This window comes from Oxyura jamaicensis, chromosome 1, assembly GCF_011077185.1.
Source record: "Oxyura jamaicensis isolate SHBP4307 breed ruddy duck chromosome 1, BPBGC_Ojam_1.0, whole genome shotgun sequence".
Lineage (NCBI taxonomy): Eukaryota > Metazoa > Chordata > Aves > Anseriformes > Anatidae > Oxyura > Oxyura jamaicensis.
This window is the reverse complement of record NC_048893.1, coordinates 184,478,815-184,505,496: the sequence shown is the minus strand read 5'-3', so window position 1 is coordinate 184,505,496 and position 26,682 is coordinate 184,478,815. Positions and strand designations below refer to the sequence as shown.

General features: G+C 38.0%; 1 protein-coding gene across 1 annotated transcript; it reads right to left on the bottom strand.

Annotated features, from left to right (window-relative positions):
- Positions 1–19: 19 nt before the first annotated feature.
- Positions 20–25,973, bottom strand: MTMR6 (myotubularin related protein 6). Its single transcript, XM_035326131.1, has 14 exons — positions 25,849–25,973; positions 21,799–21,915; positions 19,655–19,817; positions 18,550–18,707; positions 17,678–17,806; positions 16,546–16,680; positions 15,191–15,323; positions 10,879–10,988; positions 9,647–9,772; positions 8,678–8,727; positions 7,606–7,806; positions 6,740–6,874; positions 6,536–6,662; positions 20–5,728 (listed from the first exon to the last, which is right to left on the bottom strand). The coding sequence occupies exons 1-14, from the start codon at positions 25,870–25,872 to the stop codon at positions 5,471–5,473; spliced, it is 1,866 nt and encodes a 621-aa protein (XP_035182022.1). The 5' UTR covers positions 25,873–25,973; the 3' UTR covers positions 20–5,470.
- Between the last annotated feature and the right edge of the window lie 709 nt (positions 25,974–26,682).

The following is a 26,682-nucleotide window of genomic DNA, read 5'->3' as shown; positions in this document are numbered from 1 at the left end:
TGGACTATTTAATGCCCAATTAGATTGGCAATATTAAGATCATTTTATTTAAAGCTTCATAGCTTTTCAAAACATGTACAAATAAAATAGTCATTACAAAATCTACTGAAGTTTTTTCATGAATATACATCAAGCATAATTCCAGCACACAGATAAGTGACTTTTACATGGAGCAATAAATGGTTTTTAAGACAGCCAGTCTTTCCAGACATGTTACAACAAAAACAATCTTCTTTCCCTTTGCCACATCCAGCATTTAAATTATTATTATTTTTTTTTTATTAGCCAGGTCTGAAGTTAAAATGCAGTAAGTAAACTGACTGTGGAAGTCAAGAGGCACTCAGAAGCCCTGAAAGGGAAAATAAGCAATATTTTTCAAGTTCACTAGTTCAGGGGTAGAAATCCCTGAGAGCCAGAAAAAACAAACCCGTTTTCATTGATGGAAAGATGTTTGTCAAGGGACGTTACTGACAGACAGCTTGTAAAGATAAACTGGAAGATTGAAGAGCAACAGTAAGGCAAAGCAAGCAAGCCAGCCTGGGTCTAAATGTAATGCTAGGTAACTAGGAATGCTGTTGTGGGGCAGCCTGGCAGGCACCTTACCAGGACTACCTACTTGCAAGAAAAGCCTTCAGTAGAAACATCTGCAAAGCACAAGATATGTACACGCCAACCTTGTAGGTAAAATGGGAAAGACTTTTAGAGTATATGCCAAAAAACATAAGCCCACTTAATTATAAGTGGTACAACTGTCCTCAATAGCTAAACCATAAACAAGATTAAACAAAATATTGCACCCCAATTTCAAAGTCACCACCAGGACATTTATTACTAGAAGCCAGTAGGTTAAAAAAAAATAATAAAAAAAAAAAACAGATCTGAATCTATTCTATTGTTCAACGCCAGTACAGGATTGCTCAGCCTCAAGTGCTTAATGGAATAGCTCTTCGAATGCTCCCTAACCTGGAAGCTGATGCAGAAGCATGCTTCTGACCTTCCACCTCATGGCTTCCCTGAGCATCAGAACAGCTCTGCTGCTTCTGCTTTTTGTGAGTGATATCCCAGCAGGGTCCTGTTCCTTGCCGCATGCTGTGACAAGGGTCCTGACTACATCCTTCTCCTCAAGCCTATTGTGCGTACAGACACTGCACCACTGAATTACAATGCTGTGCTGATTTTCAATGCTATGTAACATGTAGGCAGGTCAAGGCAGCTAGATCAAACGTAAGCACACCCATGCTGTTCGCTGAGGCTGAACCAAGCCCTCAGAATAGTAGACGAAAACTGCAGTACTTCCAGGTTTTTGAAACAACCAAAGCATTAAGTCTGTTACATCTGAAAGGCACATCAAGCACCACAATAAGCAACACCTGGAGGAAAGCATGGCATAAATGGTGGAAGTGAGTCAAAGTAGACTAGCCAGGTATAAAGATCTAATCCTAAAGTAGGTTTCACAGCCACTATACACAAGTCTATGATCAGCTATAGGCTTAGAACTCATATTTAGTTGCTAACAGTTCTATGAACCTTTCGATTCTGACCTAAAGTTGAATAAACTACCACCAAGGAGGAATGATCTAGTTTGAAATGAGATCATCTTTCAACTAGAAAGCAATCATGATTCTTATGTGAGGCTCTCGCACTAGCCACACTTGTTCAATAACAGGGCAGGTCTCCAAAGAGCAGGTGCTAATAGCACAGGCCCTGTAATTGTAATATTTTCACACGGAATTTCTTCATTCATGTAACTTCCTCAAGGGGTTAGTAGTTAAACAAAGCTACTCCCAGCCTCACTTCCCTTCTTTTGTAAGGGAGCTCATGAGCTGCAAACAACTCTGCACATCCATTATGTGCTTGGTTTACCAGAATAGGAGCAGCAAGTTCCCAGAGCTCTGCCGAAGCATTACTTCTTATTAAAAGGCCTTAGGAAAGCAGCAGCTAGAGAAAGAACACATTCTCTTTCCCTGCAAGGCATTTTCCAGGGTGCTCACAATGAGCAAGAAACACATCGAACTGTCGCAGTTTGATCTGTAATAGCCTTCCCTCTAAAACATTATATTCAGACATTTGTTCCACGTTAAGATAGAGATGTGCTGTGATGCAAGGACTGCTGTTCCACTTCTCTAAATGGACTCTAGACTTCAGGCTTTTGCTCTAGATTTAGGTCACTTGTAATTAGATGTGTGGAAAATTCAGGCTCAGTTCAGTGTTGCTTAATTAATTTCTTAGTCTGTTGATTTGGCCGTTGTCCTACAAAACAGAACACTCATATTTAAACTTGTATTAAAAGAATACATCATGACAATAGCTAACGACCTAAGAATAAACCCAACTCTGCCTATACTAGTGAAGTAACTATTTCAAATTGCCTGGCGTACAATGTGAAAACTGTTTTAATTCCTCAGGTGAGACTATCAGCTTTGTTAATTAAAGGGTATAATTTTTCCCCTGTAGTGCAATGCACAAGATTTAGAAACCCAGACTTTTTCAAAACCTTCTCAAAACTGGCACCTGCCATTTCTATGCTTCAGATCTTGGAAGCAATGAAACAGAATCAACTATAGCAAATTTCTACCCAGGACATTATATTCCCAATCACCTGGACAGTGCACCAGCTGCAAGTTAGAGCCACAGCTAAAAAGAGAAAGAACTAGAAAGAATTCTGAGCATTTTTTGAGTGGTACTGGGCACCTTTTGATACTGTAATTGCTCTTGAAGCAGCATACCTGTGATAAAGAAAAGCTCATCCACTGAACTGTGAATCAGAATTATGAATCAGAATTCTTTCTGCTCCCAGAAGGCTCCTGCCACATCTTTTTAGGCAGCTTCTTGAAGGACATAGAGCAGTCCCACTGAGCTGAGTCCTGGCTATCCTGCCAAGCTTTGTGTTGGAGCTCACTGTGCTACCATCTATTTATTTCACCACAGGTCCCACATGCTTTAAGGTAGCTTTGGCTTAAGCCTAAACAGCAAACAAGAATAGACAGCTGCCTCTCTGCAGGAAGATTTCTCACTGGTGACCCTGGGGGCTGAACTGGCAAAGCTGTCTGGACTTTAAGGCTGCTCCATGCAATGGCCTTATGAAACTACTCACATACTGAGCACAGTATTTACTTTAAATCAGGAAGTATTGAATTTTATGTTTTTTAAATGAAGCAGGTTTTATGCCCAAGCAGATGATTTTACAGCACTTTAAAGCTGATCTAACATGCCCTGATTTAAAATTAAAAGGCATCCCAACTCTCATTTAAGTGAACTCTTCCAATAGAAAGGGCCCAAAGACTGAAATAAGATCACTTTATCATTACTGAAAGGGAACGTATCTTTTAAAAAGCCTTATATACACGGGTACTCAGTTCTTAAAGTAAAAAACACATACAACAATATTTGCAAAAAAAAGCTTAATATAATCTTTTGAGTCCATAAACTCTAAATAATAAATATGAAAAAATGTACATGGCACACCAGAGCAGCTAAATATTAAAAAAACAAGTACAAACCAATAACACTTGCCTATATTGTCTATGATGTTTGTTTCCATAGTGAGATGCAACACAAGCTTAATAATACAAGATGTTTTTTCAAAGGAAAACTACAGAACCAGTTTGATACAGGAGGTGATGGGTAGACAACAAATAACAAGGCACAAAACCCTCGCTTGCTGAAACCCTGTAAGGCACCACTGTGCAAATGTGAAACTCAGTCAAAACTTGTAGTGGAAAAAAATAACTATGTTTTAATGACTAGATAACGTATTTTAAAGATGACGTTATCCCTTTGGGAATAAAAAGATTTATGAACATTTATTTACATTTATAGGCTTTAAACAAAATAGTGAATTATACTCACCAAATACAGGGGTCACAGTTAACTTCACCCACACAACCTCACAAGTGCAACTTGATCATGATGTATATTGGCCTTGTTAATATACTACTGGATCTAATTTGATGTAGAGGGAAACACTGCCAATTACGTCAAGTTATGTGGGGCACAGACCAGTAATTTTAACAAAACAGACTTTAGGGATTAGGATAGGAATAAACTCATTCTCACTTATAACAAAAAAGGATTTAAATCCAAAGATAAAAAGCTAGTAGCATTAATCTAACACCATACCTAGGGATCTTAATACCCAAATATGAATATTTCTGTTACCTGCTCAGAAAATGTCATGAGATAGAAAGTTGACGAAAACCTTCTCCCTTACTAGCAGGCTACAAACATGGAAATCTACATTATATCAACATTTTTATGTCAGAATTTCTACTATATCCTGCTAGATGAAGATTTTATGTAATTATATACGCAGTTTCACAATACTCTGAAGATTTTTAAAAATGCACAAGCTGGACAAGTTTTTACAAGATAAGAGGGAGGCTTCACTAATTATGAAGTTTTTCTCCCAGAGAAAGATCTTGGAGGCACTCAGTTTCTTATGAGCTTCAGATACATAAATGAAAGGTTTTTGCTGTACTCAGGAACAATGTTAGTAGACGACTTCTAGAACTCCTGCTTCCATTCTTGGAACTCAAAGAACTGCCCAGCATGCAATTAAGCAATCTGAATACTCAAGTTCCATTCAGATATTGGCTAAGTTTTTTTTCCCCCCTTACGTGTTTTACACTTTATTCTACACTTAAATACCTTACCACAAATCAAAACATTTAAGATCAGACACAACCTTTACTTCCAATTATGCTCACATCTACTGAGCTACTAGAGAGCAAAATCAGGCCAATCTATTATATTTTAAACAACAGAGGAACTGGAAGAAGAACAGTTTTCAGTAATAAGTTGACATTCAAATAGCAATTTGCTGAAAGTCTGTGCCAGCTTAGGCATGCTTCATTCCCTGTATTCAGTCTTGTTTTAAGGAAATAATTTGAACAAATACAACATAAACAGAGTTCGTTTACAGAGTGCAGTAGTCATGGACACCAATATCACTGATCAACAGGTTTAAGGCCAACTATTCATGTTTTTAAATACTTTTCCCATGGCACTTAATATAGTGAAAATTAGCATTGGGTGACATATAACAAGGGCATACATATTTATATTATATGCAACATATATACACACTTGTAGCTTCAGTCCCCAAAATACAAAGTTCAAGTTTTCTCGCCCAAATAAAATCAATGTGAAAGACCACCTGTGTTTTCCTATAATGAATAAAGATTACTGTTTTAATTTAGTGCAAACAGGCCCAAAGTCCAAAGACATGCCACTCCTCAATTTTTAGTCACCACTTACCAAATGCCCCTATTTCTTTTAAAATACAACTCATTTTTATATGTATACATATATATATATAAGAACAGCAAACACCTGACAATTAGCATGCTGTTCTAGTCTACATTAACAAAACTTGCCAATATACAAATTATGTTTTGGTCATGCAGCACAGACCCATCCTCAAAGTGTCTTAATTCAGCCAGGCTGGAAGAGGGAAGCGCTGTGCCAGATTTCAACAGGTCATCCTGGCCACTCCATACTCTAAACTGACAACAGCAGGCTCAGCTTTTGAAAACTCTTCCATTAATTCACTGTAGCGATTGTCCGCTGTGTTGCTGCCCTCTATAGTTCTTACAGCATCATTCACAGGAATCAGTGGCTGCTCCTTCTTGAAACACGGAGGGGTTTTCAGTGCCATGGGTGCAGGATGAGCAGACTGATGTTCTTTCAGAAGGACTGCATCTGGTTGCCCATTTTTCTGCTTTATTTTCTGAAATATAGAAAATAATTAACAGTAAGCATCACTGCTTTACTGATGTTTTGCTTTGAATGAAAGAACCCTTTTTTTTGCTGGCCAACTCAGATTCTGTTATTCCCTTTAATGCTTTTACATAGTTAGACTACAGTATCCAATAGGCATTAGGCCACTGGGTAAGCCAACACTTTTTCCACAGTTCACAACAGATGCTACAAGCACTGCATGCTTAAAAAATATGCTGCTGAGCAGAAGACTGAAAGGTTGCTTGTTTGTCTATAGAGAAGTAAAGACTTCCTTGCTTGTCCCTTATCTGGGACTATCAGAACAGGAGTACATTTTCAAGTACAGGCAGAGGCCTCAACACTACTAGCAAGGAAGTTTACAGCAAACAAGAACTCTTCCAGACAAAAGTCAGTGCCTTTATGTCCTTACTAAAAACCTTCTAAGACTTCTCCTTTAGATCTGAAAAATACCAAACCAGTTTGTTGAGATGCAGGAATACACTGAAAGATGTTAACTAGGAAGCAGATAAGAGACCTATCTCAGTAATGCTTTGGTAGAACAGAGTTCTTGGGTAAGGCAAAAATAAGTTATATTTTTATATAACTTATATAAAAGTTATATAAGCAGAACATCAGCTGCATAGCCTGGCATTCAGCATAGAAGAACACAGTGAAAGGTGAATTCAACATTATGTAGAACAAGCAGTAGGCTATAGAAGAACAGCATACATATGAAAGCTAGAAGCATTATTACAGGCTTTACTCATGAATTTGTAGAACAAATCACATGGATATACACTTATTTTGCAATACTCACAGCTTCCAGTTCTTTTATGTCTTTCTCCAGCTGTTTATTTTGTTCACTCATGCTCATGATAAGATCATACACAGATTGCCTGGGATGCATGCTTCGATCAAACTGATGGTACATATTTCTCCAAAACCTGCACATAAGATAGTTTTAACTATGCAAGATAAAAACAAATTTGAAGACGAGAGACTGTATATAATTCAAACTTACTTAAAATTGAATGACACTGTATTAGGCTCCAAAAGAGTTAGTTCTGGAGAAAAATCTGGACTATACAGAGGATTCTGGTACTTCTTTTGTTCATCGAGAAGGAACGGCCACAAGGAATATGTCTTCTCTTTTAATCTTAAGGCAACAAGAGATCAAGGTCAAGACACCAACTACAAGCAAAATCCAGAAGCTGTTCAACTCAGAATATTTAAAACCATCATTGACTTTATTAAGTTAACAGAAAAAGTTATGAAACTAAATTAAATGCTCTCAGTAAAAATCAACTTCTTCCTGACATATACTGATGTCAGACAGAACTTGGAAAGAACTATCAATTTTAGAAGTAATAGACTTTATATCGTGCAAGTTTTGCCTCATTGCAATAAATACTTTTTCAATATAGTTTAAGACAAAGATGAGCCACTGAAAGCTTTCCAGAAGTTTTCTAACAGAAAGCATTGAGACAGCCTATTAATATTTTAACTGACAAGAATTAGTCTTGAACAGGCAAAAATTTTAAGGTTGTCTAAGAACATATCAGGGGAGGGAATAAGTGCTCCCAACTTAAGCAGAAAATTGTGAACTTGGGAGCACTTTTTTTTTATCCACTTTTAGAAAAGGGAAAGGAGGAAGAAACATGTCTTGACTTTCACTTCAGGATGAGCAGGGTATTTTTTCCCAAAATTAGAGAAACTGTCTTCTCATGCTTTTGCATGCTAAAACACTGCCATTACCTGATACAGTTCAGCATCACTTTCTGCTCTACCAATCCTCCCAGTTTACTTTTATTCAGAGCCCCGAATTGAGCATATTCACAGGAGTTCTTAGTCTTCCAAAATAAGTAGACATTACAATATCCTGCTTACTTTAGTTCTTCTCGCTCTTTTTGACAATTTCCAAGGAAGTTTCCAAACTGGCATGAATGGACATGTTCATGGATCTGAAGAAGGAAAGCTTCATTGTACTCAAAGGCCTGTGGAAACTGCTCCATCAGATTCCACACACTTTCTAAAAATTGAGTGAACACTGGCGAGATCTCTTTTGGATCACCATCCAACTGACAACACCTGAAAGAGATTCCATAAACAGACTGAAACTGGCTTGGATTAGAAATTGAAAACAAACCCAACTAAGTTCAAAACAATACAGCAGGCTATTCTTAAACTAGTTTTGGTTTGGAAATTAAGTACCTAACTTGAAAAACTGGGGCAATTCATGAATAGAAATAAGCCTAAATTTAACCTATTTTTCTGACTTGTAAGTAATCACATCTGTATTCAGTAAGGCGCTAGATATCTTTATTCAGTAAAGAAAAGCAACACAAGACAATTTAATTCCTTTTTATCTATTACATCCATAGTCGACACCTGAAATACATGAGCTAAAAGTGAACTAGTAAATAGGAAATAGCATCAGGGCTGTTGTCATAGCTGGTGACACTAAGAGCAAGGAAAAAACAGAACTATTGGCATACAGGGTTTCTAAAGGCAGAGATATTCCATCATCAGAAGTATGGGTAAATGCAAATATTTATGCAGATCAAAACTTTAAAAATGTTTTATGTTGTCTAAATGGCTGGAAGATTGCTTTAGGTTTGTCTTGCACTGTCTATGCATATATGCAGATCCAGCTGCAGTTACCAACATGCGAAAGTGAGGTATCAGTGACATTAGAAACTTACATCTGTAACACAAAACCACCACCCAATAGGTATTTGAATAAATGGCAATACACAAAGTGCATTGCCAACTGAAAATAGCTTACTCATTGCAAAGTTTCTGGGAACAATACAGTACTTTAACATTCACAAGCTGCTTTTCCTTTCTTTGTAATACTACATAGGTCTAGATATTAATGCAAAATTCAAAATCACTTTTAGTGAAATATTTATCATTCAGTTCACTGTAAACATTTTTCTACGTCAGAAGATCAAACTACCTGTCAGAGAATTTGTGCCCAAAAGAAATCCAGTCCTTCTCTATCAGAACCTACAGGATAAAAAACAAAACAAAAGTATCGAACAAAATTTTAGTAAATCTTACATCTATAAGATTAACCTCACAGAGTACTGATACATACTGTATTTCAAATCAACTACAGTAGAAGCAACTATTTGCTACTGTGTATTTTTTAATTTTCCAACAAGAGACTGTCAGAACACACTTCTAAAACTAGTTTCTAAAGCTAGTTAAGAAGTTCAACAGGTTGACGACCAGGAAAATACTGTTAAACCAGGCTCTCTAAGCATATTAATGCTTTACAGCTTCACCTAAATGGATTATCACTCAACTTTCAAAAAATTAACTGTTAAGTACGTGAAAAATTTTAGTATTGCATTCTTGTTATTATAGTTTACATAAAGCCACACAATGTAATCTTAGCAATTTTACTGCTATAAAATGTTAGTAATATCAGCAGTAGCTTGTTTTATCACTGCAAAATTATTTGATCACCTCTAGAGAAAGATGAAGGCATTTTTGCTTAAATATATTCAGGTCTTTATGTCACTGTGGCTGGGGATGTCATTTTTAGATGTTAATGAAGTTAATTTGGGACAAATGTTAAGAATGTATAGCTGGTATAACTTAGTACATCTATCTCATGTAAGCACTTGGGAATCATTATTTTGTAGATAAGTTTCTTTATTTTGGATGAAAGAGGCAGTTACTACAACATTTCTGCAGGGTACGTAAAACAATCTATTTGTATTTCAGTTTAAGTTACTTTAAATACAGTTCTTCCCCACAGCCAAGTATTTCTAAAGACCAACTGTAGTCTGCAAAACATATTATACATCTGTAACTACAAAATAGCATCAGTACAGTTACACTCTTCGCTTTCATACTCAAACATTGTATATCCTTTGATTTACAAAGGAGCAATTCAACAATACAACAGCTTGCTTACCATGAATCCTTTGATTGTTCTGTAATAGGAATCTAGTAAGAGAGCTCCAAGAGAACAAACTTGTGAAGTCCTGTCCCAACCATCTGAGCAATGCACTAATACACTTGCACTCTCCACTGCTATTGCCTGCAAAATAGTTATTTCCTTAATGAATGTTCTGTTGCTTAGATTGTTCCAAGTCAAAATTTAGTAAATGCATACAAAAGCTACATTTATCCAAACACTCAGAATAGTCTATTCAATAGAAGAAAAAAAATTATGGGGAAGTGTGTTAGATACTACCAGAAATCTAGGTATTTCTCTCCACTGAAACGCAGGAAAACTCCCTATTAACAAAAGGAAATTCCATTATCTCCTTCACAAAGGGTAACAGGGACTTCTACAGTGGTTCCCATTTCTGTTTCTATCCCTTGTAAAACTAGAAATGCCCTCACAATGAACACTAAGGAAGAAGCAGACTACACATTACAGATCAAATAGGTTTATTAGTTTTCTATTTTATTGTTTTATAGCATCCACTCATTATAACATCCAGTCATTATACTACACAAAAGTTAAGGACCAGGAAGTGGTCTTTAGCTTCAGCTGGGAATTCAAATCTCTTCAAATTTAATTTTGTTAACCCAAATATTTGAGGATCACCTGATCTTTAGAAGCATCCGTTTTTATTTTTTTTATTTTGTACTAAAGTACCTTTTCCTACTTCAGCTCCTGAAAAGAAAGGTTTTCTTCTTTACTCCCCTTCCCCCTGAAGCCCTTTCATGTTAAGCCCATAGCATCATAGGCGCTTGGCAAATTCCACTGTACTTTTGAATTCCTTATGAACTGTCCCATTTCCTTGCTAAATGGGAATAGCCAATTTGTCTTCTCTGACATTAGTGTCTTATAAGTTCCTTTTCTCAGTGTAGAGTAAATAACAGTTGTCTCCATCACCTTCAACCTGGTTACATCTTTCATAAATATCCAAAGAAATCAAGAATCATAACAGTCTCTTCAAGTTGACAAAACAACATTCAAAGAAAATAAGACATCAGATAGCATATTCAGTATCTCCTACCACAGAGAAACACATAAGACTTAAAACATATCAGATGTATCTGTGGTATTTCAAGCATCTCTCTGCAAAAAGAGAGAAAACGAAGAGAAACTGTATTTGCAGAGTTTTACAATTTAAGGCAATATGAAGTGTAATTTTTCACAAACTACCCTCAAAGGGGCAGCATACAAATTACCTTGACTAGGAAAACAGCAGCATCCAACACAGCTTTGATATGACGCAGCCATCCAGAACTCTCCAAACCAGACAAGAAGTCGTTGACAGACAAACCCTTTGTGCCACTGACTGAAAGAAACAGAGTTAGGAAGCCCTAAGCAGTTACATCTACCTATATCCTACAATGGAGAAAGTGCATTATAAACGGCATAGAATTATTCTTCAATGTTCTAAGTTGATTTGAAGCCTTTTCAGGAAGCCACCACTCAAATAGTTAAGAGATAGGCACTTAAAAAAGGTTCTCCACCCAAAACTCAGCTCTGCAGAATTACAGAAGCCTTAAGTGACAAGATTAAGATGTGTGTTTCTGACAAAACATTTGAATTAAATACACCAATGACAACCAAACAGAGTTAGAACCCTTGTGTCTCACCAAGGAAAGGGACAAAAATGCCAAAAAGTTTACTAGAAAGACTTTCAAATTACTACTATTATGAGTATGAGTTTCATCACCCTTTCCACTCTGCCTAGGAGAATAAAGTGAGTGCAGTACAAGAAGGCGATGAACTGAAGACCACGTGGATTTTGTTTACCTCCAGAAATGATATAGTATAATACTGACTGATCTCTACTATTCTTCCCAGTGTACTTTGATCCCATAACTATAAGACCAATTGAGGGGGCAGAGGAGGACTCAAATTAATGGAAAGTTGCTACACTGCAAGGCAACAGGTATGGAAGTAAACCAAGACAGTTTCTCAGAGATGTACTGAGCAATTCAGAAATGAGACAGATAATCTGGTTCTTGAAGGACACCAAACACCCATTCCAAATGATAACTGACTAACAAAAAAATCAGTTATTTTAACACAGGATTGTGATCACCTGCTCTCAGTTGCATTATTGTTTAAGCACAAGGAACTAGAAAGGAACAGGAAGGGGGGGGGGGGGGGGAGATCAGTAACTTCAAAAAGAGAGGCTTCTAGCCTTTGATTACTTTCACCCAGATACTTCTCTCAAAACCAGCTTTTGAGCATCATTTTCAGCTTGTTGGAAACACCTGACTGGTATTTTCTGCTTCTAGACAGACTTCTGCCTTGATTTTCAAACCAAGGAGGTACAAACATATGTCAAGCCCCTGTAATTAACTTTCTGTAAATTAACAGACATTTTTACTACTTAGTGGTGAAATAAGGAAATCACATTAACACCTCTCTGAACACCTATGTGCTGAATAACCATGCAATCCATCATGTTACTCGGAAGGATCAAAGATGACTTGGCACCATTAAGTTGTTTAGCTACCTCACAAAAACTATCCTTTAAGATAGTTTTGGCTATATGGATCATAAATACATGCCCTGCACACACGCAAGCCTAAATGACTCACTGCCCCATTACTGACTGTCCTTACATATACACCACTTCAAGCAGTGCCTTGGGCAGTAGTTATTGCATCAAAAGATGACTGCATCCTGCAGTCAGAACCTAGAGACTGAAGGAAGCACAGTGGGCTGGGGGCAGGGTCATTTTTAAGCAAAAAAGTCTCTCCAAACACATTTCATATAATTAACTCACAGAAAAACTGTTAATACACTTCCACCATCAACATATACGCCACAGCAGCAGCTATTATTGAGCTTTTTCCCTCAAGTATTTCCTACCAAAGTGCTCTTTCCAGATTTAAGCAATACCTTTTTGCTTATCAGAATTCAGTCTTTTCAGGCATTAATGCTATATTTTTAAACATATAAAAAAATGAATTTTCTTTATTCAACCCCATAGCCACAAATTCAGCCTATGTGAAGATTCTTCAATTAGTGTTGTACAGATGGACAGTCTGCCCATCAGGGGCACAGTCATCATGTCTACACTGAAGAAGACTATTTTTGAGAAGTTTTGTTTTGATGCACATAAGACCTTTAATAAAACAGCTGAATCAGAAGAATAGACTGCAAAACCCCCCTAACACCCTGCATTAGTGAAAGATGTTGGGAAGGACCGTGTCTTACATTCAATTTGCAGACAAATGTCTTCTGAAGCCTTTCATTAGGGTATGAAGGAAGCCAGACAGAGACAAAGAGCCTAGCATCAGAAACATACTGAAGAAAGAATAGCCGTTGTTTGTTATAAATAAATCTGAGTACAGTCCCAGTTACAAAGACTCTTGAAAGAATAGGGTCATTGGTATCCTATCACTGATTAGAGAACATTCAGTTCAGCACATCTAGGTATAGGAGAAAGGTAGCTCACAGAAGTTAAATGGCATTTTCCTCAACTTAAAACACAAATAATTTTCATAGCATCTCCTTCCCAGGTCTGAAAAGATATTTATTGCAAGCCTCCCTAAGTTTCAGAAGTCCTTCCTACCACTGAAATATATGCATATTTCATATTTTCTTGGGAAGATATAATTCCATTCTCTCCTTCTTTCGCCTCCAATATCCCAGACAGAAGCCAGTAATTGTAATTACTACTGAGACTAAATACATTAATCTTTCACACAAGGTAAAACGGAGAGTGGTTCTATCCTTAAGGAAAACTATTATTATGAAAAATATTTGATAGCATCCCACCAACAGACGCTTATGTCAGATGGAAAGACTATGAAGTTCAAAGTTTAACTATGATACATATACGTCTGCATCAGACATTACTACACAGGAACAGGCATCTTTAAAAAAAAGGAAATCAAGATTTATGAGCCAGTTCTCTGGAACTGAAGAAGAGATTAATTTTTTTTGAAGTTTGGGATAATCCCTATTTTTTTTTTTTTAAAGTTCATGGTCATGCTGATAATCTTTTTATTCAATAAAGTATGTACATGAATAACCGCAGAATATATAAACATAGTTTAAGTACTACACCTCAAGGGATGTGATTATCCCTCTCTACTCTGCTCTCATGAGACCCCACCTGGAGTGCTGTGTCTAGCTCTAGGGCCCCCAGCACAAGAGAATATGGACCTGTTAGACAGAATTCAGAAGACCATGAGGGTGATCAAGGGGCTGGAGCGCCTCTCCTAGGAGTACAGGCTGAGGGAGTTGGGGTTGTTCAGCCTGGGGAAGAGAAGGCTCCAGGTAGACCTTACAGCAGCATTCCAGTACCTAAAGGGGCCTACAGGAAGACTGGGGAGGTACCCTTTGTCAGGGGTACAGTGACAGGACAAGCGGGAATGGATTTAAAATAAAGGGTATGTTTAGATTAGGTATTCAGAAGAAATTCTTCCCTCAGAGGGTGGTGAGGCCCTGGCACAGGCTGCCCAGAGAAGCTGTGGATGCCCCATCCCTGGAGGTGCTCAAGGCCAGGCTGGATGAGGCTTTGGGCAACCTGATCTAGTGGGAGGTGTCCCTGCCCACAGCCGTGGGGTTGGAACTGGGTGGGCTGTAAGGTTCCTTCCAACCCAAACTATTCTATGGTAACATTTCACACAGCGTGCTTGAACAATTGGTTAACAGCAAATACAGGTTCAATGAAAATGAATCAAGATTACACCACTGATCTGTAAAACTTCTTGACCAACATAGCTAGAATATCTTCAAGAAAGAAGACTTTCCTACAGTTGCAAGCCTTCCCAATGACTGGAAATATTAGGATAATTCTAAAAGGCAAACATGTAACTAGCAGTACACGTAGAAACCTGATTTCTGTCACTGCTCTTTAATCACAGCATTAATACTCCCAAGTGTCTTTTGCTTGTTTTCATCTGTTTACCTCAATGAAATACTAAGAGAACTAATTAAAAAAGAGTATCATTAAAATACAAGACTTCTGCCTCACCACTTTCACAACACTGTGCCAGGCAGTAGTGCTATGAACTGGCTTGCTTCCCCTCCTCCCCCCCAACATGAATACTCTGCCAGATGCATCTACAAGCACAGGAGCTGTATGCCAAGACAGAGTTCAAGTTTTGTAAAGACCAGATCATGCAGTTGATGTGAGTTCTGTGCAAACAAGTGCTCCTTGAGGAATGTTCTACATGTGAAGATACATGTATATACATGTTATTTTATGTATTTACATATACATACACAAATACATGTATGTACACATGCATACTTTGAAAACTGGTCTTTCCCACAAGTCACTGACATACTAATCAAGCTAATCCCAAACACATGCTGCTCAGTTTTCTTCAAAATAACTCACATCTTTGGGTTTACAGTTTAAAGATTTAAGGTAGTTCATTACCACAACTGAACACAGCAAACAGATACTAAACGCAAAACTTGGATAGAACACAAGTCTTAATACAGTTTAAGGCATTATTAAATACTTCAGAGGAATATTTCTTATTTTTATATACACTATATAGTACAGTTAGAACATACCTTCCAAGAGTTTTTGTAAGCTGGATCTCATTACATGAATATTTTCAATTCCAACAAACTGGAACCTGATGTTAGAGTAGTTGTCTTCATTTTCATAGCCCTTCCCAGCAGCTCTGTTTGCCATTGCATTAAGCTTAAAAGAGCAAAATCAAAATACTAAAAGCCAGCACTTCAAATGAAATGTAAGATTAAGAAATAAAAAACAAGCAATTTCAGTGGAATGCACTACGAAAAGACACACAAAAGCACATACTATAAATAGTTCTAGAAATAGATTCTAATAAATTAACAGTTTAAGCATTCAAGTATGGGAAAGGCATGGTACACAGAAAGCAACAGATGGTCTATATTCAACACTGACATCTGATTAATGCATTTAATAGTTTCCTGTTCTGTCCTCTGTGTACTCAGTAACAAGCCATTACTTATTTCAAAACATTTACGAGAAAAGACACTGCAAGGCAATTAACCTAAAGAGGAGTAAATAAAACCCAGCCTCAACCATACATGTGCTTTTCAGGTATCCTACAAAAGATATCCTAATAGAATGCTTGCAGCTGTAAAAGTACAACTACAAAACCCACAGGTGGCTCAATTTTTACCTCAGCCAGACCTACTGAAGCCAGCTCAAAGTAAGTGTAAAACAACATAGGATTTTTACCTTACATCCTTATTTTCTAGCTCCTGCATTTGGAGATTTAAATGAAACGTATCAATCTAAATGCAGATTGCCTAAAAAGAGAAACTTACCCCCCCTCGTACGCCAACACATCAAAAACTCAACATAATTCAATTTAGTGTTGAGATTTGACCTCAAAATAATAACACAGAATTTCTCCTACCTCGTCCTGGTTAATACAGTCAGAAATAATAGTTTACACAAAACATTTATGCAAGTCAGTGTCCACCCTTCTGTTCTGAAACAACCTCCAACACAGCTCACCACTTCATAAACTTCATTCCAACAGTTAAAAGTGATTGGATCTCACGCCAACTATTCACTTTTTACCCATGTTTTACATATGTATTTTAAATGTACCTCCTCAGAAGTTCACTAACATCTTCTGTGAATTATAGAATCATAGAATCACTTAGGTTGGAAAAGACCTTCAAGATCATCAAGTCCAACCATCAGCCTGACCTTATATTTGTTTTGATAGTGCTCCAACTTCCTAAAAAAAAAAAAAAGCAGGCACTTGACCACTTGAATAGCGAGGCCTGTTTCTACCTTTATAGAATGTTTATATTGGTCCAAAATATTTAACTCTCAATATTTCCAAATTGTATGTTATCTCAGTTACTCTTTTTGTGTTCAGGAAGAGAGTCTAGTGTGAAGACCCCGTAGAAATACATACCTTTGGCCTGGTGTCCATGACATACATGTAGCGATTTGAGGGATTTGCTTTACTGATCGCTTGCAACATGTGCTCATCTTCCAGGCACCTGGCACTGAAACCTGAGAGAGGTTGACTGCATCTACAAATCGCAGCCTATGATAGAATACAAAAGACAAGTTAGTGTTTAGTTAGTGTTCATTTTAGTATCTATAGTTGAAGCACTTTCCGTAATTTAGGAAACGCCTATGTAGTTCATTTCATTTGACACATCAACTGAAAAAGCATAGGTGTTCCAACCTTTTAATCACACTTGCGTAGACTAAAACGGACACTGCCTACAACTTTTTCAGGCCTATCTACAATGACAAGGTAGTTCACAATTTTCTTAATTATTAAAACCTCGAAGTACAGGCTGAAAAAAAAGCACATCACTTTTTTACTTTTCAGTTAAAATCAAATTACTCTTGATGAGAAATAAATTATGCTTAATTTTATTATTTTTAGGTATAATATGTTACAGTCTGAAGTAGTTTTTACTATATCATTGTCAATGATATTTGAGAGGGTGTCAGGTGCATTTCCCAATTAGGAGTTATCTTCAAAGGCATCTACTAGTTTAATATTTATCCTTCAAAAATTCAACTCAGCAAGATGACAATCCTGCTCTCCCTCTAATGATGGCTGAGACAGGCAGAAGTTGCTTCATACCACTGTTTATCAAACTTTGCCTTGCAAAATCTATTTTTACTCACTAGTTTTTTTACACCTTGCAAATTCCTCCTCAATCGATGAGTTATTTTGAGGTTTTTTTTTGCACCCCGCCACGCACTTTGACATAATAAATTTTATTCTTCATTTATCAAGATAGATTTTTGTCAAGTGACATGTTATCTTGATCTTCAGGTCAATTTCTGAAAGCTTTAAGAGATTCAATTGATTGCTTGAGGATTTATTTTAAACTGGCTTAGCTTAATTCAGCATCTTGTTAGACTACTACTGTGAGCTGTATTTAAGGTTATCATGGGTTATATATTGTTTTCATTCAAGTCAGTGTACTTGAATTGTACACCTTATGATTACGTAATTTTACCGTGAACTACCAGCAAGTGTTGAGTTTTCAGCCCATTTGCATGAAGAAAACAGATAATACCTTTTTATCCTTATGATAATACGACAACACTGGGAATCTTCCTTTGCTTCTGAACTTGGAGCTACCAACAATTATGGGCTTGCTTGCAGTTCTGGGAACATAAAGATCTCTAGGATAGGTTTCACAAATCTGAAAGACACATACTTAGTTTATGTATATGTACACAGGGTACAAACCTAATAGTAGATATATAACCCTACACTATTTTTACAAGTAAATAAAAGACAAGGGTAAACACCAAGATAATTCTCTATATACATGTAAATATCTCAGAAGAGAAACCATGGAGAATAGTGTACAAATTGGTGTCACAGTGATACAACCAATTAATTTCTGCTGGAAATCACTGTTATAATAGCATTCACCTCAAGAATGAGGTTTTTCAGAAATGCTAAGCATGTGTTTTAAATAAAATATTGAAACTACTTCTATTGTTTTTTTTTATATATATATATATGTATATATATATTTGCAGACTACAAAGATGAAATCTAATCTGGAAATCAGCTGTACCACCACAGCCACTGTCTTTTACAGTCAGCACTACAGAACCTAATGCAGAATGCCTCTCAGTTAAGAGAGGAGAGCAAAGCAGCAGAACACCAGAATTGTTGGGACTGGGTTTCAAATAGGTAAGTAAACACAAAAAACAATGTAATGCACATATGCTCTCAGTGAGGCATGGAAGAAAAGCTTCAATTAGAAAGTTGTGAGACTGTCTGATTAAGGAGTTAATTCTCTCCACGTGCAAGTCTTGCTTATGCTGCAAGCCAAGTGATTAAGTAGTATCAGACTGCTTTCTATGGGACAAGAGCCAGAGGATAAAGCAAAAACAGATGTAAAGTAGAACATTTTTCCACTACAGTCCTTACCTTATAATCACGATTTGCATCAGACAACTGCCAGTAATCATTTGGCACTCCCATTCTCTTATATTCTTCTGCTAGATCAATAAGCTGCCAACCTTTGACTTGCTCAGATTCATTTTGCTTTGGATTATAGGAGAAGGCATACAATTCTTCATATTTTGCTAAAAAGGAAAGAAAAATAAGACCATGTAATGAGCTGCCCTCAAAAATCCACTGGTGAAAGAGGTAGCACAGTTGACAAACCTTAAAGTTGCCTGAACTGCAGAAATTTCAGACTTTAAGATTCTCAGACTGAATAGATACTTGGCATTCTTTAAATATTTATTCTGCAACTCCAGATATTTAGTTAAAGGTAGGTTATAAAACTTTCAGGAAAGAGAATGAAAGAGTGCCTGACCTCTTGTCCCAGTAGGGACATTTGAGTCATTAGGGCAAAGCAAAGGTCACAAAATGAAGACTGACAAAATAGCAAATTATTAAGAGCTTCACAAGAGCCAACAGAACAGGCATCTTTAAAGGTAAGAACAGAAGTGTAAATCTACTGAACATTAAAAGCAATGTAAGTTTCCTTCAAACCAAAAAAGCTTTCAAAATATTTTCTTATTTTTTCCTAATATTTTAACATGACAGATGACAACATTTTACAGTTGTTCAAACACAATAATGCAAGAGGCCACATTAGGTGATAAGTCTCTTGTAAGTCTAAATTCATATTGTTATTTTAGCATCAAAACTTCAGCATATTTTTTGAAATTGCATGAAGTCAGTAACAAATTAGTACTTGTTTGGTAGTATTTTATCCATGAACACATCAATAAAAAAGACTACACATTTATATTCACAATGCTCAGGATAACACTTGAAATGCAGGATCTATTGGAATCTTGCATTCTCTTAGACAAGATCAGTGAGCTACAAGAGGCAGACTACATTTTCTAAATTCACGTATAAATTAATACTCCATTATAAATAAAATTATTTGACACATCTAACCCATTTGTGAAATGTACATCATGTAAAAGCCTTTCAAAAAAATAAAGCATGGAATTCCTCACCAACTTATTACCCAGGTGTATACTACAAAGACTTTTCCAGTTTGAAGTCTCACCTGTTCTTGACAGCTGAAGCAAAGAGTTATAAACATCATGACAGTCTCTCTCTCTGGGAACAACAAAGTGAACTATCCTGAAGTTCTTGCACTGGATGACAAGGGGACAGCCAGAAGTAGTCAAGGGAAGTTTTTCCACTGCAGCAATGTGATGATGTAATATCTAAGGCATACAAGAACTCACTGTAAGCATGATGATGAAAAATGAGAAAAGCGCACTATTTAGAACAGACATAACACAGATTAACCTGTACTCAATATGGATTTTGACTGATTTTTTTCAATCAGTTATAAAAAATGAATTTAGAAGAAATCCAAGCATGGTATTTTGGTCAAGATACCATAACCTGTTAAGATTTAATTATTTTCTCCCCTCATATTTTGAACTGTCACCTAATCTTCATAAAAAGTAATAAATATATTTTAAATACAGAAATCAAGAAATAGAACTCCACTGGGATCATTCTAATCTTTTTCCACAGCTTTGCTAACTGACTAGCTTGCATGCAATTAGGCAAGGTCCAAATAAGCTGTCTGTTTTTTTTTTTCCTTTAATGGAACATACCTCAGAATTTCATCAGGCAAAAAGAGAGCAAGGCAGGGAAAGCAACTCTACATATAGTAGACTTTACAATTACAATATTTTTTTTTTGCCTATCAGAGGAGCTCACATTAAATATTTTATGCATCAGTCATTTACTTTAATCAGTCCGCTAGTATTCGAGCCAAGAGTACAACTTCAGACTACTCAGACTGCTCACAGGGATATAGAATGAACAGGAGATAAGAAAAACCTCTCCTGTATTATCCATTGTGCTGATGTAGACATGACAGTCATAGCAAAGTGCCTTTCAACCACTTTAACAAAAGACTGTCACAGTAATGGATATCTGTGGCAAATCTACACAAAGTTTGTGAAAATGCAGGAGAAAGTAACAGCTGTTCAACCACAGGAAGAAAGCCACTGATACATTACCTCAACCGAACAAGATGCTCTCAAAAGCATTTCAATTACCTCACTGTAGCAATCATCTCCTCTTAAATATCGATCAGATTTAGGCAACTGAAAACTATGCTGCCAAGTATGCATTTACAAAGAGACTATATCCTGAAGAGAGGCATTATCATAATTATACTTGATACTTGCACTATCATCACAAATGCAATATTCAAAGTACAGGTTTGATGTCACTGAAGTACAATCTTTTAAAGCAGTGCACTGGGAGATGCAAATAATGCTTCTGAATCACATTCTCCTCAATAGTTCCTTCCACGTGAGAGGATAACAGCTTGTTTTGCACACAGTTGTAGATTGTATCCAAATCAGTAAAAAAATATTTTTTATTTTAAGCACCACAAGGCATCTCATCAGATAACCAGGATATAAGGTTAAGTGCAAGAAGTTTCAACTACAGAAAAATATGAAGCCCAGGGAAATGAGACTTCATCCTAGAGAAGTACAGAACCCTTAAAGGCACTGAACCCCACCAGGCAGCTGTGCTACAGGGGAAGCCAGAACTTGATGTACACATGTTTTTGCCAGGGAACCAGGCAAAAAAAACAAACTAGCAGGTATTGCTGTTGTACAAGCGAAGTTGGGTGGTACGATGGTCACAGCCATCAAGAAGCTGCAGCCCCTTCTGAACTCTTTTGTTCCAAAGTATGTATCTTCAGAATAAACAGTAATTTATCTAAAAAAGTGCATGGAATCACCAAGCCTCAATCTTTGGTTTTTTTCCAGCTCATTTAATGTAGGCAAGATCTAAATGGAAGGCAAAGGTAATGCAGAAGTTTTCAACCTAGTGCTTAGATTATCTAACAATTTCCTGCTCCTTCCTCTGAACTGCAGTGCAAGTCAGATGTTAAAAAAAGCATTTGCTCACGAAAACAAGCAAAGCCTACAGAGAAGAAATAACAGCAACTCAGAAAAGTGAAAATTATTTTCAACATTATCCAATTTCAACTGCAAAGGTGTCATGCAAGAGTAGGAGCTGTGAATCATTAACTTATTATATCACGAACAAGCAGATCATGGGGAATAACTTCTACATTAAACATTTCAGCAAACAAATTCAACCTCAGATCAGGAAGAACTGCATCTGAAGAACCTGTGCATTTGCGCCACAAGCATTTGATATACTTACCCAAGTCTCCCTCCTGCTTGAATCTATGAACAACAGATGAGTTGCTGTAAGGTACAGAGTTCCTGTCAGAGACTTGTTGCTGGTGCTGAACCGATCCAGTAATTTCACTTGCTCTACCTATAAGAAAAAAGTGGGGGAAAGCAAAACTTTTTTCCTTTAACACAAAGTAAAAATCCCATCTCCAGTAAAGCTCCATCTGTTTGTGCAGTAATTTTGAAAATGCTAGAGCATATAATACAGCACACCCAAGGCTATTCCATCCAAGCTATTAAGACGACACTTGTGGTCACACAATCTTGTGCAGAATGACCATTTAAAATATCCCGTTTCAGTACAAAAGCACACAATGAAATTACAAGACTAGGTACAGCAGACTACTTCGACCATATACATAACTAATATGGTTATCTAGTAGTAAGAGACCAAGGTATTAAACTTAAAAAAAAAGTTGAATTACTAAAAACTTGTAGACTGCTGTCCCAAAGTACAGCAAGCACATGCACTAAGAGTTTCCTGTTATTTACATGCCAGCATTGAATTAGCTACTGATCTGATATGTTCTTCTCCAAACAGCTATCTGTATCCTCACCACAGACACTAAGATTAACTCTCCTGATTTTAGTTATCTACTGCTATTTATATCATTCCCGATCTTAAAAATCTGCATTATAACAACCTTGCCTCACCGTTAAAATAACCTCTGATGAAATGCAATCACTATACTAATAATTAGAAACAATCTCCTAGAAATTCAAGGACTCTGCTGGCATTTGAAGCATCGAGATTTCAAGTTTCAATCTTCCAAGGGCAGATTTTCTCCTCCTGATATTCCATCAACACTGTTATCTCAATCCTATGGAAAAGCATTTCAGAATAAAGCAATTTCTAGATAGCCCGCATTTTATCTGGTGCTCCTAACGTTACATGCTCCACAGTTTACTTTATTTGAGGCAAACATTACATGACTCAGGGTGTGCAACAACAGGAAAGGACCGTGGTGAATGGCTTATCTCTATGCATTCCTGTATTTCTTGGCAGCACGGGCTCATTAGTGCCAATTTAAAGCTGTTTTTGCTGGAAGCTTGATGCTACCACCATTATATTCACAGCTAAACTCCAGAAAGTTTCCCACCAGCAAGGCCAGCACCCAAATCTGAGACCACATTTACAGTACTAATGTTAGACTGGTCTTAATTCACATGTACAAACCTATTTATCTGGTAAAACTATAGACAAAACACTAAAAATTTGCCCTTTCATTTCATTTTTGAAAATTAGAAAAGCAATGTAAGGCATCCAATACAGAATGGAGGAAACATATCTACTAGCAGACAGTGCTTCTATAATCTAGATTTCAGTTTGGAAAGGGGAAAATAAAGGAAGTTACATGTATTTGTACCTCAAAACATGTTATCCTGTAACCAGCAAGGTATCAGTGCTCAGATACAAAGCAGCATAACCAGTACAGCACAGTCAAAAACTGGAATTTGTTTTGAGCAGTTCTGACTGCACCTCCCTGCAAACTGAGAAGTGCACAGGAATGACTGCAGGTTTATAACAGAAATACAGCCCACAAAATCCAGGCATTCAAAAATCTGTTGTCTTCCATGCAACAAAATAGTTATTCTCAAGGCCGTATTTCTATGTTAGCTGAGGACAGGCATTAGTACTTTTCAAGACTCTCATTGGAGCTTTGTATAATACACCTTAAAATTAGAAGGAGCTGTGTCCCCTTCCCCATCTAAGCCTAGCCTGGCAGGCTCACACTTGATTTTGCTTGATTACTGAATCCCCAACTTCTACCTCCACTGGAAAAACCCATCAGCATTTCACGAACAAATGACCTCAAATATACAAACAGATTTGACTGAAGAAATTCCAGCCTTTTCTACTATATTTTTCTTTAAAATATTTTTAAGGATGCTTCACTTCTAAAGCTCCAACACAGAACCATTTTTTTTGTTATTTGTAAGTCCCCAGTTTATGATACTGTGATATGGTTTTCATCATTTGTTACTACTTAAGTATAAAAATCACTTCAGACTATGAATTTTAAGTTGACCTCACTTCCTTGTTCACCATAAATTTGTTGGATAGTTTAATTTTGTAAGTTAAACTTTTCAGTAACTTGTACCAACAGTTCTAAGACAACTTCAACGTTTCCATTAAATGAAGTTAGATAAAGAGTAAGATCTATTTCAACACCTTCTGCAGGACAACAGCTTCCTTGCACAGCAGTCAATTTGTGCAAGACTGCACTGTTATTTCATGCTAGTTTCACTATTTCTTCAGTAAAATAAATTGAAAAACAGTGAAGACCGGCCAGATTAGAAAATGTGTGTCTCCTACCAGTCAGGATGGGGTCCAAGTCAAGCCCACACATGCACAGATCTTGCATGGTACCTAGCACAGGCTGTGCTTTAGTTTTCTTGCTTTCTATAACTGCAATATTCAAAGTTATTACAAACTAGCACATATGCATTTTAATCTACCTGGATATCCAATAAGCTTATCCAAAGTAAACTTTAAAAAATTAAGCAAGCATCATAATTCTAATCAAGAACTCAGGTTACTTTTAGCTAATAATCCATCACTTTAAACAGATTTTTGGGGGTATGATTTATCTTACTTGAAGCAATTATAAGTTCCACACCTTAAAACTTGGCTGCAGTGCTCGTTTCTCTCTTCAGCTAGTTATATTGCTACATCAAGGATTTTCTTAGCAGGTGCCCAAAGCCATGCACAAGCACAACATAAAGAAGTCAGCAACCTGCCAGCATTTATGGTCTCAACTCCAGTTTTGAAACTTAAACATTTACTCAGATCATTAAAATATTTTGTATTTAGTCTGGTCTTTAATTTTGATACCAATGATTGCCTGTAATAATCTTGTTTACAAATAAGGAGTTTCAGGTTTTAAAGTGGGCTGATAAAGAAACTTTATCCCTGATCTGTCAACGTGGTATGAGGTAATTCCATCCAATAAACCAAAATGGCACTCAGAATATCTTTGTTAAAGGCCTTCCTTTAGTATTACACTTACATGCATATGTAAAAATATATTAAAAGAATTAGTTAAAAGTTTATACAAAATTTATATAAAGGTATTATTCCAAAAGCTTCAAAGCCAGTTCCTTTAATTAGTGGTTATACATTTACTGGAATATAACCACTCCTTTTCTCCACACATCTATAAAACTTGATTGCAGCCAGACTGCCGGGTCATGGAACTAATTGCTCGGTCACTTCCAAGACAATACAAATAGAGGAACCGTCTGTGCAGTCAGGGCTGACAAGAGAAATACTGTTAAAACGTGATTATGTAAGAGCTGAAACTTAAAAAAAAAAAAAAAAACTTATCTAATTGATTTACAGAAGGGAGTTAGTGAGACTTGCACTTTCTTCATTATAAAGCAACTAATAAGCTAAAAATAAAGTGGAAGAGTCTAGAACATCAACTGCAGCTTGACTAATTTTTCAGAATAGCCTAACAAACCGCACATCTACTGATGGCTTACGTTCATGACTATACAAATCAATTGTTAATGAAAAAAACAGCACTTTTCACAAAGGCTCTGCCCTCAAAGCCAGGACACGCCGTACAGGGCAGCACCCAAGCACAACACGGCCGTAACCGCCCGAGCTGCTCAGCCCCCCTCTTTATGCTCAGCCCCTTTCTTCAGGTGCAGCCCCTGCCTTTCCCCCCAAGCTGTGCCAAGCCCTCCCAGGAGGAGCCGAGGCGGCCCTATAAAGCAGGCAGCACCCAAAAGGAACCCTGAGCCTGCAGGGACCCACCCGAGAGCCCCCAGAGCAGGCAGGCACCCTCAAGGGGATGCCCCGAGCAGCACTGCCCGCCTCAGAGCTCCCTCAGGAGAGGGAGGCAGAAGGCACCGACGGCGGAGCCGGCCGCAACGCCTTCAACCGTGGCTGGCACCGGCAGAACAGGAACACACCGGGCCCCAACTGGCCCTAACACCCCACAGCGACCACCCCAAAGACAGCAGCGCTACCACCCCATCCCCCTTCACCCCCCACGGCCGCCCTCAGTACCTTGGTGGTGCGGATGTGCTCCATGACGGCCCGGCGCACCCCGTCGGCCACCACCCGCCGCCCTCCTCCTACTCTCGCCGCCGGGCCGGGCGTCGCCTTAGAAACGCTTCCGGGGCGGGGCCACGGCCGCGCGAGCTCCCTGCGGCGCCCCCTATTGGTCAGCGGGGGAGCAGAGCGCCCGCTCCTCGCCTGCAGCGCGCGTGCGCCGGCAGGGGGCGGCGCCATTTTGGGGTGGCTGCCAGGGGCGGCGCCATTTTGGGGAGGCTGAGGGGCAGCGGGGGGGTGGTATGGCGGCCGTGGGGTGGCGGCCTGCGGCGTCCCGCAGCGCTCAGGGAGCCTCTGTCAGACCCGCCCTGGGGGAATGGAGGGGCTGGGGACGCCGTCCTAGGAGCCGTGCGGCGCAAGCGCTGGCCGTGAAGTCTCGCCTGGCGGCTGGCACTGAGGAGAAAGCGAACCTGGTGCTGCGGTGCCAGGAGGTGTGGGGGAAAAAGAGCCGTGTCCTGGCTCCCCAGGCCTCTTCGTGGGCGGGGGGCTTCAGTCTTACAACAGGAGGCTCATGAACGAGGAATCTTCTTCATAGTGGCCTTTCTTAATGCATTGCTCCCTGACAAAGGTGGATTGTTTAGAGTTCGGGACTGATCCTTGACTCTGTACAGTTATAATTTAAAGACTTTAATGTGGATTCAGACTGCGCCCGTACTGGCAGGGCACACGGGGCACGAACCTATGGACAACGGTACTAGAACGAAGTAACAAGCAACGCATACATGTATATAAAATTATTATATATATAATTACTTTTTATAAAGATACCAACACGTGGCCTTGAACTAA

What these genes read in the sequence shown, in the direction of transcription:
- MTMR6 (XM_035326131.1), bottom strand. Translation starts at nt 25,872, where the DNA reads ATGGAGCACATCCGCACCACCAAG. An exon ending in CTGCTGTTTTCCTAGTCAAG is followed by an intron (nt 9,773 to 10,878) that starts GTAATTTGTATG and finishes ACTATTTTGCAG; the next exon opens with GCAATAGCAGTGGAGAGTGC. An exon ending in AAAGAGCGAGAAGAACTAAA is followed by an intron (nt 6,875 to 7,605) that starts GTAAGCAGGATA and finishes TGTTGCCTTAAG; the next exon opens with ATTAAAAGAGAAGACATATT.